At 33.9% G+C, this 15,808-nt stretch overlaps 1 protein-coding gene across 1 annotated transcript in view; it reads right to left on the bottom strand.

Annotated features, from left to right (window-relative positions):
- COL24A1 (collagen type XXIV alpha 1 chain) overlaps positions 1-15,808 on the bottom strand; it is a 394,686-nt gene that overhangs the window by 195,340 nt on the left and 183,538 nt on the right. Inside the window, exon 24 of the mRNA XM_060139635.1 lies at positions 15,028-15,072. Coding sequence (XP_059995618.1) covers positions 15,028-15,072 — 45 coding nt within the window. The remainder of the gene's footprint in view (positions 1-15,027; positions 15,073-15,808) is intronic.

The following is a 15,808-nucleotide window of genomic DNA, read 5'->3' as shown; positions in this document are numbered from 1 at the left end:
TTGTAATCCAGAAAAGATAGAAAGGACATTATAGGTAAGTAACAAGAGCCAGGTGAGCTGTGACATATTGTGTCTTACCTCCCTCCAGCCATTCTGAGCTGTTTACAATACAGTTCTGCAAACATTCCAGATCTTTCATTCCTCCATATGTTTTGTTCTTATGCTGTTGTTCCCAAAGAAATGTTCTTCCATATTCTGACTGTCTCACAAGAATACATCATATTTTCAGACTTAGCTTAAGTACACTAAAGTCCTCTTAGGATACAGATGGCAAATAAATTAGAAAAATCACCTTTTACTTCTTAATTTATCTCAGTTCATCATATAAACTTATACTTACTGAAAATGTATAATATTTAAGGCATGTGCTCATTGCTGTGGGAGACAGTTTTCTGTAGAGATAGTTCAAATTAAAAAAGTAACTGTGGTACAAAGCAAAATAAGTTAAGGACCACAATAATGTAGATAAAGGCTTAATGGAGGAAGAGACTGAATCTAATTTGGCAAGATCAGGAAAGACCTCAAGGTTGAGCAGATGATTTAAATTGCGCCTTGAAAGTTGATGCTAGGCAGACAATAGGAGTGGGAAAGTGAAGGTCTTTAGAGGTGATAGAAACAATGGCATAAATAAGTGGGTTACACTGAAGGTATGTTGAATGACCTGGTTTGGCCTAGTAAGTTGGGAAGTGTGAGAAATAACAACTATAAAGATAGGTGAGGTATACATTGTGGGAGGTCTTAAAAGTCAGGGTGAGAAATTCTTACAACCCATATTCTTAAGGCCTTTATAGACTGATTTCCCCCCCTTATAATCTACTAGGTCCCATCCCCCTAGCATTTTTGGAGAAGCTTCTACTATCTAGGTCTTTCCTGATTTTAGTGATTATAAAATTTCTAATGGTATTATCAACATACCAGAAAAACATAGATTTTGTCACATAGTTTTTCCAAAACCCATTAATCAGAAACAAAACAAAACAAAACAAAACAAAAAAACCCCAAAACTGAGCATATAATCTCTGTATCTCAGCAGCTACTATCTTTCTACCTGGAACTGAAGAAATGAAAAGGTTACATTCTTACATAAAGTTTTCTATAAAACACAAAGCTGGCTGTATTTATCGTTAGTAGAAAATCCAGATTTCATTTAATTATTCTTCCTATAGTAAAAAGAAAGAGCATTAAATGTTCCATACATATTTATGAGCAAAAATGCTGTGATGCTCTCCATCAGGCTGCTTTGTTGAATTGATGAAAAAAAGAGACGTTTCAAAAACAGAAGATAGAGTGCAAATGCAAAATATCTCAACCTAATACAGGAATAGGTATAAAGGGGAATACCTATATCCTCCTGTATACAGGGGAATACAGGTCTAATGACATTCCCTTAGAACTTTGTCCAAAGTAATGACAGAAAAACTCACTAAAACTTAGTATGTGGAAATCCTTTGACACTTAAAACAGAACTTCAAAAAACACGTACAATGTTCAGAAAAATGGTTCTAGTGAACATGTGCACATAAAGAGCAGATTTCATTGTTCTTGGAAAATATTTCCTGGTGAGATTCTTAAGTATCTGTTAAGGAAGACGAACAATAAATTCTAGTAGGTTACTCTGCATATACATGTGGTCTATATAAATGCAAATTAATTCACTATGTTCACACTTAACATACAAAATCAATGCCTGATTGCAACACAATCTGTCTGCTAGTTTGAATCTGTTTTCTGGTTTGAAAAAATCACATTTGTGTTTAGTGATTTTTTTTTTCTGTTAATAATAAATGACTAATAATAAAGCAGAACTGCATATGGCAGATTGATTTAATAAAACTGGTGTATTCCAAGTAAAGTATGACCTTCTAGAAAAGGAAAGGGCAAACTAAAGCCTGTCGGCCAAATCCTGTCCACTGTCTGTTTTTGTAAATAAAGTTTTATTGGGAACATAGCCAGACTCATTCATTTACTTACTGCCTATGACTGCTTTTGCACTCCAATAGCAGAGTTGAAACGTTGTGACAGAGACTGTATGGCCCCAAAGCCTAAATATATATAATATTTGGCTCTTTATAGAAAAATTTCCTGATTCTTGTTTAGGATGAATGTAAACCTTAAATTTCAAAATGTAGTTACATTGGTTACGTAGATCTTACTTTTTTTTTTTTTAAGTCAGAGCCACAAGATTTTTTAGTAGCCTTACTCTCAGATTTTAATTCTGCATTCACCTTCTCAAGCAGTAGCACCAATGGGAGGCCCAAGGCAACCTTAACTCTAGTCCCTACCATTATTTCCATCAGTCCCTCCTATTCTTTGATATAAACAAATGAGGTATTATCTATCATATAAATTCTAAGCATAAAAACACCACTAGATATTTTTGCTATTTTAATTGATGTGTTAATATCTAAATAAAAATAGGATAGTGCACTAATAAAAGAAAATAGTGTAGTTTCTAGGCAAACAGCGATTCAAGGGAAGTCCCCCTTCCAACCAAAGTACCACCTCCAGAGCTCTTCTATATAGAAATCTAGCTCTAAAAGATTACTGCTTTGTAGTATCCCTACCTAAAAAAATAGTAACACATTTTTAGCCAAACAAAGGCATAGTTTCTCTATCAACATATATATCTTCATGATGACTGTCAAAACAATTTTTACTTCCTTGTCTTAGAGTATCTTATATAACATGATTAGTGTTTGGGCAAAATTATGTGTAGAAATCTTTACTCAGTTTCAAGAAGTTAAATCACTTAAGGATCAAGCCTTATTTAGCTGTGTATCTAGCACACAGTAAGTTTTCAATAAGTACCTTCTAATGATAGAATAAACAAAAGAAGTTTACTAGTGTCTTTCATTTTTGTTGGCTGTAAGAAATCACAATATCCTTCCAGAACACAGTACATGATGAAGAACATGTGAGATACACATATGTGTAGACAACTAATTTACTTCAAATCATAGGATAATAATTTTTAAACCTGTTAGGATTCTGAATTTTCAGTCCCAGGTTCAAATACGGAATTGTATTTTAAGGATTTTAAAAAATAATCCTTAGGAGCAAATCCTTTAAAACCAAAGGGAACTAAAAAATGCTTATTTTTTTATCAATTCTAAAATAGGTAAAGTGATCAAGTTTATATTTTCATAGTCAGAAGGCTAACAGGCTTAGTGCCTTAGGCAGTATACACACTGAATGTTTACATCTTAAAATGAGTGATGTTATTGTGACTTTGGAGGCACAAAGTTCCATTTAAATTTCTCTTTTATTTGGTTCCTTTGAAGTAGTTTATTCTAATTTGGGCAATCTGAGAGACTTTATTAGACTAAGAAGAGTACTTTTGTTTATTACTCTTTAACATGACATGTATGATAAATACCTTGTTCCCCATATAACTCCATATATGTTGGAGCTCATTCCTTTTCCTAGAATATTTTACTTTTTAATAGTAACTTGATTTATATTTAATAAGGATAAAGAAAAATATACTTAATATAAAATAAAGTATAGAGAGGGCAGACAGCAGAAGCAGCCTGTGGTACAAAATCCACATTCACAGAAAGATAGAGAAGATGAAAAGGCAGAGGGCTATGTACCAGATGAAGGAACGAGATAAAACCCCAGAAAAACAACTAAATGAAGTGGAGATAGGCATTCTTCCAGAAAAAGAATTCAGAATAGTGATAGTGAAGATGATCCAGAACCTCGGAAAAAGAATGGAGGCAAAGATCGAGAACATGCAAGAAATGTTTAACAAGGTCTAGAAGAATTAAAGAACAAACAAACAGAGATGAACAATACAATAAATGAAATGAAAAATACACTAGAAGGAATCAATAGTGGAATAACTGAGGCAAAAGAAGGGATAAGTGACCTGGAAGATAGAAAGGTGGAATTCACTGCTGCAGAACTGAATAAAGAAAAAAGAATGAAAAGAAATGAAGACAGCCTAAGAGACCTCTGGGACAACATTAAACACAACAACATTCGCATTATAGGGGTCCCAGAAGGAGAAGAGAGAGAAAGGACCTGAGAAAATATTTGAAGAGATTATAGTCGAAAACTTCCCTAACATGGGAAAGGAAACAGTCACTCAAGTCCAGGAAGCACAGAGAGTCCCATACAAGAAAACCCCAAGGAGAAACACGCCGAGACACATGGTAATCAAATTGGCAAAAATTAAACACAAAGAAAAACTACTGAAAGCAGCAATGGAAAAACGACAAATAACATACAAGGGAACTCCCATAAGGTTAACAGCTGATTTCTCAGCAGAAACACTACAAGCCAGAGGGGAGTGGCATGATATACTTAAAGTGATGAAAGGGAAGAACCTACAACCAGATTACACTACCCAGCAAGGATCTCATTCAGATTTGATGGAGAAATCAAAAGCTTTACAGACAAGCAAAAGTTAAGAGAATTCAGCACCACCAAACCAGCTCCACAACAAATGCTAAAGGAACTTGTCTAAGTGGGAAACACAAGAGAAGAAAAGGACCTACAAAAGCAAACCCAAAACAATTAAGAAAATGGTAACAGGAACATACGTATTGATAATTACCTTAAATGTGAATGGATTAAATGCTCCAACCAAAAGACACAGACTTGCTGAATCGATACACAAACAACGCCCATCTATATGCTGTCTACAAGAGACCCATTTCAGACCCAGGGACACATACAGACTGGAAGTGAGGGGATGGAAAAAGATATTCCATGCAAATAGCAATCAAAAGAAACCTGGAGTAGCAATTCTCATAAGAGATAAAATAGACTTTAAAATAAAGAATGTTACAAGAGACAAGGAAGGACACTACATAATGATCAAGGGATCAATCCAAGAAGAATATATAACAATTATAAATATATATGCACCCAACATAGGAGCACCTCAATACATAAGGCAACTGCTAACAGCTATAGAAGAGGAAATCGACAGTAATACAATAATGGTGGGAGACTTTAACACCTCACTTACACCAATGGACAGATCATGCAAACAGAAAATTAATAAGGAAACACAATAAATGTCATAATAGACCAGATAGATTTAATTGATATTTATAGGACATTCCATCGAAAAACAGCAGATTACACTTTCTTCTCAAGTGTGCACAGAACATTCTCCAGGATAGATCACATCTTGGGTCACAAATGAAGCCTCAGTAAATTTAAGAAAATTGAAATCATATCAAGCATCACTTCTGACCACAACCCTATGAGATTAGAAATCAATTACAGGGGAAAAAATGTAAAAAAGACAAACACATGGAGGCTAAACAATATGTTACTAAATAACCAAGAGATCACTAAAGAAATCAAAGAGGAAATCAAAAAATACCTAGACACAAATGACAATGAAAACACGATGATCCAAAACCTATGGGATGCAGCAAAAGCAGTTCTAAGAGGGAAGTTTATAGCTATACAAGCCTACCTCAAAAAACAAGAAAAATCTCAAATAAACAATCTAACCTTACACCTAAAGGAACTAGAGAAAGAAGAACAAACTAAACCCAAAGTTAGCAGAAGGAAAGATATCATAAAGGTCAGAGCAGAAATAAATGAAATCGAAACAAAGAAAACAATAGCAAAGATCACTAAAACTAAAAGCTGGTTCTTTGAGAAGATAAACAAAATTGATAAACCATTAGCGAGACTCATCAAGAAAAAGAGAGAGAGGACTCAGGTCAATAAAATCAGAAATGAAAAAGGAGAAGTTACAACAGACACCGCAGAAATGCAAAGCATCCTAAGAGACTACTACAGTCAACTCTATGACAATAAAATGGACAACCTGGAAGATATGAACAAATTCTTAGAAAGGTATAACCTCACAAGACTGAACCAGGAAGAAACAGGAAATATGAACAGACCAATCACAAGTCATGAAATTGAAACTGTGATTAAGAATCTTCCAACAAACAAAAGTCCAGGACCAGATGGCTTCACAGGTGAATCCTATCAAACGTTTAGAGAAGAGCTAACACCCAACCTTCTCAAACTCTTCCAAAAATTTGCAGAGGAAGGAACACTCCCATACTCATTCGATGAGGCCACCATCACCCTGATACCGAAACCAGACAAAGGTACTACAAAAAAAGAAAATTACACAACAATATCACTGATGAATATAGATGCAAAAATCCTCAAGAAAATACTAGCAAACAGAATCCAACAACACATTAAAAGGATCACACACCATGATCGACGGGGGTTTATCCCAGGCATGCAAGGATTCTTCAATATATGCAAATCAATCAATGTGATATACCATATTAACAAACTGAAGAATAAAATCCATATGATCATCTCAATAGATGCAGAAAAAGCTTTTGACAAAATTCAACACCCATTTATGATAAAAACTCTTCAGAAAGTGGGCATAGAGGGAACCTCCCTCAACATAATAAAGGCCATATACGACAAACCTACAGCTAACATCATACTCAATGATGAAAAACTGAAAGCATTTCTCTAAGATCAGGAACAAGACAAGGATATCCACTCTTGCCACTTTTATTCAACATAGTTTTGGAAGTCCTAGCCATGGTAATCAGAGAACAAAAAGAAATACAAATTGGAAAAGAAGAAGTAAAACTGTCACTCTTTTCAGATGACATGATACTATACATAGAGAATCCTAAAGATGCTACCAGAAAACTACTAGAGCTAATCAATGCATTTGGTAAAGTTGCAGGATACAAAATTAATGCACAGAAATCTCTTGCATTCCTATACACCAATGATGAAAAATCTGAAAGAGAAATTAAGGAAACACTCCCATTTACCATTGCAACAAAAAGAATAAAATACCTAGGAATAAACCTATCTAGGGAGACAAAAAACCTGTACGCAGAAAACTATAAGACACTGATGAAAGAAATTCAAGATGATACCAACAGAAGGAGAGATATACCATGTTCTTGGATTGGAAGAATCAATATTGTGAAAATGACCATACTACCCAAAGCAATCTACAGATTCAATGCAATCCCTATCAAATTACCAATGGCAGTTTTTACAGAACTAGAACAAAATATCTTAAAATTTGTATGGAGACACAAAAGATCCCGAATAGCCAAAGCAGTCTTGAGGGAAAAAAATGGAGCTGGAGAAATAAGACTCTCTGACTTCAGACTATACTATAAAACTACAGTAATCGAGACAATAGGGTACTGGCATGAAAACAGAAATATAGATCAATAAAACAGGATAGAAAGCCCAGAGATAAACCTACACACCTATGGTCAACTTATCTATGACAAAGGAGGCAAGGAGGTACAATGGAGGAAAGACAGTCTCTTCAATAAGTGGTGTTGAGAAAACTGGACGGCTACATGTAAAAGAATGAAATTAGAACACTCCCTAACACCATACACAAAAATAAACTTAAAATGGATTAGAGACTTAAATGAAAGACTGGACACTATAAAACACTTAGAGGAAAACATAGGAGAACACTCTTTGACATATATCACAGCAAGATATTTTTTGATCTACCTCCTAGAGTAATGGAAATAAAAACAAAAATAAAAAAATGGGACCTAATGAAACTTAAAAGCTTTTGCACAACAAAGGAAACCATAAACAAGATGAAAAGACAACCCTCAGAATGGGAGAAAATATTTGCAAATGAATGATTGGACAAAGGATTAATCTCCAAAATATATAAACAGCTCATGGAGCTCAATATGAAAAAAACAAACAACCCAGTCCAAAAATGGGCAGAAGACCTAAATAGACATTTCTCCAAAGAAGACATACAGATGGCCATGAAGCACATGAAAAGCTTCATGTGAAAAGCACATGAAATTATTAGAGAAATGCAAATGGAAACTACAATGAGGTATCACCTCACACCAGTTACAATGGGCATCATCAGAAAATCTACAAACAACAAATGCTGGAGAGGGTGTGGAGAAAAGGGAACCCTCTTGCACTGTTGGTGGGAATGTAAATTGATACAGCCACTATGGAGAACAGTATGAATGTTCCTTAAAGAACTAAAAATAGAATTACCATATGACCCAGCAATCCCACTACCGGGCATATACCCAGAGAAAACCATAATTCAAAAAGACACATGCACCCCAACGTTCATTGCAGCACTATTTACAACAGCCAGGTCATGGAAGCAACCTAAATGCCCATCAACAAATAGATAAAGAAGATATGGTACATATATACAAGGGAATATTATTCAGCCATAAAAAGGAATGAAATTGGGTCATTTGTAGAGATGTGGATGGATCTAGAGACTGTCATACAGAGTGAAGTAAGTCAGAAAGAGAAAAACAAATATCGTATATTAACGCATATATGCAGAACCTAGAAAAATGGTACAGATGAACCGGTTTGCAGGGCAGAAATTGAGACACATACGTAGAGAACAAACGTATGGACACCAAGGGGGGAAAGTGGCGGAGGGTGGTGGTGGTGGTGTGATGAATTGGGAGATTGGTATTGACATGTATACACTGATGTGTATAAAATGGATAAATAATAAGAAAATAAATAAATAAATAAACATTTAAAAAATAATAATAAAAAATAAAGTATATAAGCCTTTATATGCCTGGCTTTCAATAACTTCTGTGTTTTTAGCTTGTAGCACAGGATCATGTGTATCACTCATTTCCCCATAGATATAAATTTTGCCTTTTAGCTTTTATATTATAATCATGTGAATTAAAAAAAAAAGTTTTGTTGCTTTTTCCTTAATAACCACTTACATGTGATTTATTCTTGGTCTACCTCTTATCACATTTGGTTTTGTGATATGAACGATTTTCCGTAGTCATTATTTTTCCCATAATCTTTGATTTTCGTAGCTGTAGAAAAAAGTTCTATAGGACCACATCTAATATAGTATTTGCTATTTTCTTAGTAACTTATTTTGCTTTTTACAAAACGATGTCATAAATGTCAGGAAAATAGTGTATCTTATAGTCCAAAAGACTCAAAAATCCTTCTACCTTTGTAAGCACCTCAACTGTTCCTAGAAATTTGATGACTCCATTTGCTTGGATAAATCTCTTGTGTTTGAGATTTAAAAACTATTGGCATCTCATTTCTAAAGTAATAGTTCACCTTGGACCTGGTTTTAGAGAATGGTAGGGTTTTTAGAATTGTTTACTTCACTTCCCTTCAATTTACCTGGAATTATAACATATATCTTCTCTGTTCATATCCACTAATATGTCCACACACTTTCTGTATCTCCCCTTTTGATTTCACTGATTGATACTTTTTTTTTAACATTCTACACTTTCACAGACTTAATAGTATAGTGAAATTAATTCACTTAATTGACTAAATGATGCTATTAAAACATTTCAAAGATGATAAATGTCAAATACATGATCCTAAAACATAACAATTTAACACAAACATGTTTTTGAGACACTTGTCAAACCACCATGTGGTAATTGGGGCCCCATAATTTTCAGCTTCATACAGTAATAACAGGACGATATGTATTCATTAAAAGACAATTAGAAATCTTCACTTCACTGTTAAGAGGAAGCATGGGGATATGGAGAAGTTAGTCATAACTCCTTTTCAATCCCAGCTCTGCTACTTTACTATCTGACTTCAGACAAGTTTAACTTCTCTGAAACATAAGTTTTCTTTTGTATGAAAAAGGAATATTTCCCAGTGTCTTTTGTAAGGATTAATGCAATATATGCAAATATATACTTTGCAATATATGCAAAGTATCCAGCAGATCACAGATTTTCAATAAATTGTAGCTATTTTTTTTTATCATTTTCAGGTATACATCCTTCTTGTGATGGAATGCATCGTGGATATACATTTCATATAGCTTTCCATTCTCTGAGAAAAATTACCACACCCTGCCAGGTAGGAGATATACACAGCTTTGCAGTGTGCTACAGGTATGTGCAGCTTGAAAACAGAAGGGAGTAGATGACATTTTTTAAGATAAAGGCACTACAGAGGCCCTACAGAGGGGCAGTTGATAGAATTTTACTTTGTTCTTTCTGTTTGGCTAAATGGTGCCATCAAGCCTGGGACTTTTCCTCAAGGAAATATGAGTTACTTTTTATGATTTAGGTATGTCCACATAAAGCCACCATTCTCTTCTTAATGAAAGAAAGAATGGAACTTGTTAAATAAAATCAGCTTGTATCAAGTTTGATAATAATTTCACAGTAATGCTATGAGAAAGCAGCACAACTAACCACTGTATCAAATGAGATTTTGTGTTGAGCACTTCTAAAATATTTTCTTCCAGATCCCTCAAAATCTTTTAAATCTTTCTAACCATTGATTCACAAAGATGCACTTCAAGGTTCCATTTAAAAACAGGACAAACTGATGATTTCCCGATGCAGAGAAAAGAACCTTAGAACTAGAATTAGAGAATTCACATTTGCTTACTAGCTGTGAATTTGAACATATCACATAACTTCAATAAATCTCAGTTTCCTCACTTATAGAATGGCAGTAAGATTTATCTTACAAGGGTTGCTTCAAGATTAAATGAGATAATAGGTCTTCAAAAAATAGACTTCTTTTAATTTCCCCCTCTGACTCCACCTCTACTTGGTCTTGAATGAATTGGTTATAATCCAGTTTAGAATCAGCCAACAGAAGTTCTCTGATTCTAAAGGTTTTATAATGAGAACTGGATTACCTGATTTTGAGGATTATGCATGGCCTTTCCTCTTCCTCTTCCTTTCTGTTCATCAGTCATTTACTATACACTAGCACACCAGGGGGCAGGCAGAATAACAGAGAGGACATGGTAGATCACTTATGAAATCTGCTAAATGGATAAATTAAGGAGTAAATGAGGTGAAATCAAGTAGTTGGATTATATTTTAAGAGAGATAAAGAGAGTCTGGTCAGAGTATAGGAGAATCATGAGGAGCTCTTCAAGTGGGCAGAAAAATGGCATCTGAATTTAATGTAATCAAGGTCACTTAATGAAAAAAAAATTCCAAATTTTAGCTTTAAAATAACAGACTAGAAAAGGATCCTGGGAGTGACTGCTGATCATTTTCCAAAGACACCCCAGTTTCCTTCTATTGAAAAAAGCCTGCATAGTTTTGAGTATCATCAAAAATAAAGAAAACATAAAGTTATCCCACTCATGAAGAAGGCTGTGGATCCACTGCCCCTAAAATATTTATTCTAGCTCTGTTTGTTCCAACTCCAGAAAGACAGCCAGAGAAAAGAAGCCAAATTGGCAGATGAGAGGAAGACTAGAAAACATTACAATTCTTAGAAAAGAGTCATAGATTCTTAGAATTGGAATTATCCTTAAACATCATAAATACCAATTCCTTACGCTTCCAGAATTCTCCTGATAATCATAAATAGTAATCAAAGGTCTATTATATGCTGGGGACTGACTAGAATCATTCCCTTTTATTGCAGCCTTTGTCCAAACTGTCACCTTAAACAGATCTCAAATACATCCACTTATCTCCACTGCCATCATCTGGCCCGTCATTTTTCTCCCTCGTTTAGTCTACTGCAATAGCATCCTAACTGGTTACCCTCTTCTACTTCTGCTGCTCACAACCATGTTCAAAGTTCCCAATCCACTGCTAAAGAGTGATCTTAAAACACAAATTAAATCATGTCATTGGCTTACTTAGAATACTTCAATGATTCTCCATCTACTTTAGGACCAAGTCCAAAATAATAAACATGGTCCTGAATAATTTGGCTCCTGCCTCCTTCACTAATACCACCTAATACTGCTTTTCCCTTGGTTCACCAAGGTCTATCCACACTGGCTTTCTTTCAGTTCCTCAAAACAGTTAAATGCTTTCCCGTTTAGAAACATCACATATAAGAATAACCACCACCACGGCCATTACAGCTAACATTTATCAAGTTTTCACTATGTGACCAGCTCTGTGCTAAGTGCTTTAAGTGCATTATCATGTTTAATCCTCATAAGAAACTCTATGAGGTAGTTATTATTTTCGTACTTTTACTGTTGAGAAAACAAATATTCAGAGAAATTAAGTGACTTGTCTAAAGCAAGGCAAGGGGCACAGGTGGGAAGTATGTTATACTGCATATTCCAGGAGCAGTTTTTCCCCCCCCACTCTTCCCAAGCTAACTCATACCATTCTTTACGGTCACAGCTCATACGGCATTTCAAAACAGTCTTCTCTCATCTCCTGATCTAAATTTGGCAACTTTGTCACAGTCTCTTAAAATTTTCATCTAGAGAATGTATTTCAGTTTATAATTATATATTTTATGTGATTATTTATTTAATGTCTGTCAAACCTCTGATAGACTACAAAGTTCATGAAGGCAGGGATCAAATGTTCAATGAATGTGCCTGAATATAAATATCTGCTGAACAAATGATTGCAGAAAGTCATCCAAATCTAAGGATGAGGTGTTGAATCACTCTATGGAAGAGTCTGAGTGTTAGGAATTCTATTAAAATATTCTTGCCTACAAAAAAAGCTGTTCCCTTATAATGTCTATCCCTTATAATGTCTGTTCCCTTATAAGGCCTATATACTGATTTTAATTCTGGTCTCTTGACCAATACTGAAAGAGTATATTCTCTTCCCTTTTACAGCTCTTCAAATGCTTTCAGCCTAGAGAATTAAAGACAGAGAGGACTGGCAATTAAGGTGGGATAATTCCAGGTTTATTCATAAAGAAGGCTAGAACGTAGAGGATAATTTCTTTGAAATTAGAGATTTAGGGCACATTTATAGAAATTAATTATTTGCCTATAGTAAGTAAATGCAAGAGGTTTACAGACATGAGATGGGACCACTGTGTTTGGCACTCTCTATCACAAATTGGGTTCTAATTTGTATGAATCTAGAAAGGAACAAAACTGGAGGAGGCTATTAAAAGGGAATTAAATGACCATACAAAACGTTTGGGAAAAATAAAAACTAGCTATGCAATTACAACTAACCTTAGATATCCCCAAATTACAAGACTGACATCATGAAGTGCAATCATATTTTCCCATATCTCTTGAGAGTTTTAACAGAACTCTGGATTAGATGAACTATATTTCTAAGTTTCTGAAATTAACACGATAAAATAGAAGTTGGGAATTATCAAGAGTCAAAAATATTCTTCAGGCATTTTATATATCTTAATTAATTCACTATAACCACTAGAGTTTTTTAAAAGCCTTTATCTCCCATCCTTAATGAGGAAGATGGAACCTCAAAGTTGGAAAAGGTTGGAAAGGTCTTTTTGTTTCATAACTTATCTGATGCCTAAAACCTCTCTATAAAAATCTAGGCCAAGTGGCTTTCAGCTAATATTAAAATATCCCCAGCTATGCTAATTAACTTGATGGAAGTGGGGGGATCCTTTCACAATCTATCTATCTATCTATCTATCTATATGTGTATCAAATCATCACATACATTTTAAATATCTTAAATTTTATTTGTCAATTATACCTCAATAAAACTGGAAAAAAAATCCCCAGCATGGTATAATGCTTTGGATTTTGAGATCTGGATTCTGAGTTTGGAGCTATGGGTTTAAATCTTAGTTCAGCTATTGATCAGCTATGTAACTCTGAACAGGTTACTTACTGTGCTTCAGTTTCCTCATTTCAAAAACTGGAATAACAAAATGTGTCTTTTAAAATTGTTTGAGAATTAAACGAAATTACACAATATAAAATATCACATAGCATTATGCCTGGCACACAGCGAATGGTCCATAATTGTTAATTTCCCTCCAATAACAGAAATCTGCTACCTGCCAAAATAGTCCATTTCCTCTTTGGACGGCACTGGTGATGGGTTCCTATACTATGTGGAACCAGGTCCAACATTATTAAGCAAATAAAACTTAGAAGTTTGATATGTGTTATTTTAAGAAAAGATGTTCTTCATTGTTATTTTAAGTTTGGCTATAAATTTTAGTTTATATATATTTTTAAGCAATTTGTCACTCAGAAATGGCAGAATTTCATTTCTTTAAATTTTAAAAAATTTGAATGACAGAGAAATACAGATTACATTCATACTTGATGAGAAACCTTGAATAACTGAATTGATATAAATACTCCATTGAAATTTCCCTTTTGGTTAAAAAAAAGGAAAAAAATATTCATCTTCTAGTGACTCAGGATTAAATGGTGTGGCAATGATCTTTTAAGACTAAATGGATCATCTCCCTATTTTTATTAATAATTAGTGACAAAAATTAAGAGTATCAGAAATGTATTGCTGTTTTACTACCAGGCTAGAAAATATATTTAATTATTTAAGCTCACAAAACAATTTTTAAGAAAATTTATTTTTATTTAAGTTGTAAGATAGGTTATAGAAAATTATATTTGCTCATTTAACCTATTAAACAAATATTGTTATTAAACAGTATGACTTTCTTTGTGACAACCCAGCACACTCTGTAGATAAAGTCACTTGCCTTTCATTAATTTAATTCACCACTTTATAAGTTATGTAGGTTCATTTGTCAGAGAATATTGTAGCTGACTTGTCCCATAGAAAAAAAGAAAATTACCCCTAACATACCTGATTCAAATACAACATGAAGCCTCCTACTTCCTCAATAATGTAAATTTAAACAAGCCAAACTTTCGAGGAAAGAAATTATGTTTCCCAATGACTTACCTCATGGTTTACTCCAATCTTTCAAATACAAAGAAAAATATCTTCCACCTATTATAATATTTTATGGTTTGATAATTTGTAGCGTTTTAATCATGAAAAACATTACGGTCAAATTTAGTTTGAGATGATCAGAACTAAATGTAAAGACCAAATATTAGATACAAGAATGTTCCTGAGATCACAAATGTAATTTATATTGTATAAAACTATCAGTATCTGTGTTTTCCCTCATTTCTCTTTTGTAGAGTAGGTTTTATTTGTCACATCACCAATGAATTTAAATTTGTAGTGGATAAGTATTTTGTATTCTGAATTTTATAAGCAAAGATCATGCTAACATGATTCCTAAAAATGCTCACAAGATGATTTAAAAGTTGAAGATAAGAGCATAAAATAAGCTTACTGTTTCACCAATCTTCCCAATGTTTCCTTGGTCTCCTACTTCTCCCTGTTAATAAAGAATATAAAGTTGCAAAAATGATTATTTTTCAAACAAGATTGCTCTCAATATTGCTCCTGTTTTCATTTTAATGTAATTATCTAGTTATAACCTAGAAAATCACACAGAAACTTTCAGTTATTCAAAACTCTTGTTACAGTATTTGTATGGAACGTAGTCTTTCCTGTATTTTCATTCAAACACTATTAACTTGTTTCCTTAAATTATATTCTTCTATTTATGACTTTTAATCACTTTTAAAACACTTTTACAAATAAAATTTAAAAAATGAAATATCTACTGAGGTATACTCTATAAATGGCAGAGTGGTAGGCTGCCACTGTAGAAGATACTAAGAAGAATGAAAATAAAGCCCTTGTGCGCAGGAACACTCTCTTTGCTTCAGTAGATAAGGTATCTCACAATGCTGAGCAGAACAAGTAGAACAGAACACACGCTACAGGTAAATAGTAAAGGAGTTCCTAGGCACGGGCACCCTGTGTGCACGTGCAGCAAGAGCTGGCTTCACTGGAGAAGTAATGCATGTTCATAATCTTAACTGCAGTTCTGCCGTCCCTAAAGCTCTGAAAACCCAAAGTTTTTCACAACACATTTAGTGGCAAACTTAACCTAACTTGTGTTTATTTGATAATAATGCTTTTACCTGCTCTGAGTGAGGCTACTTATAGTCTTGATATAGATTGATTAATCTGAACATCCTTACGTTTCACCATAGAAATATCAA

This window comes from Lagenorhynchus albirostris, chromosome 2, assembly GCF_949774975.1.
Source record: "Lagenorhynchus albirostris chromosome 2, mLagAlb1.1, whole genome shotgun sequence".
Classification (NCBI taxonomy): domain Eukaryota; kingdom Metazoa; phylum Chordata; class Mammalia; order Artiodactyla; family Delphinidae; genus Lagenorhynchus; species Lagenorhynchus albirostris.
This window is presented reverse-complemented; position numbering and strand designations above follow the sequence as displayed.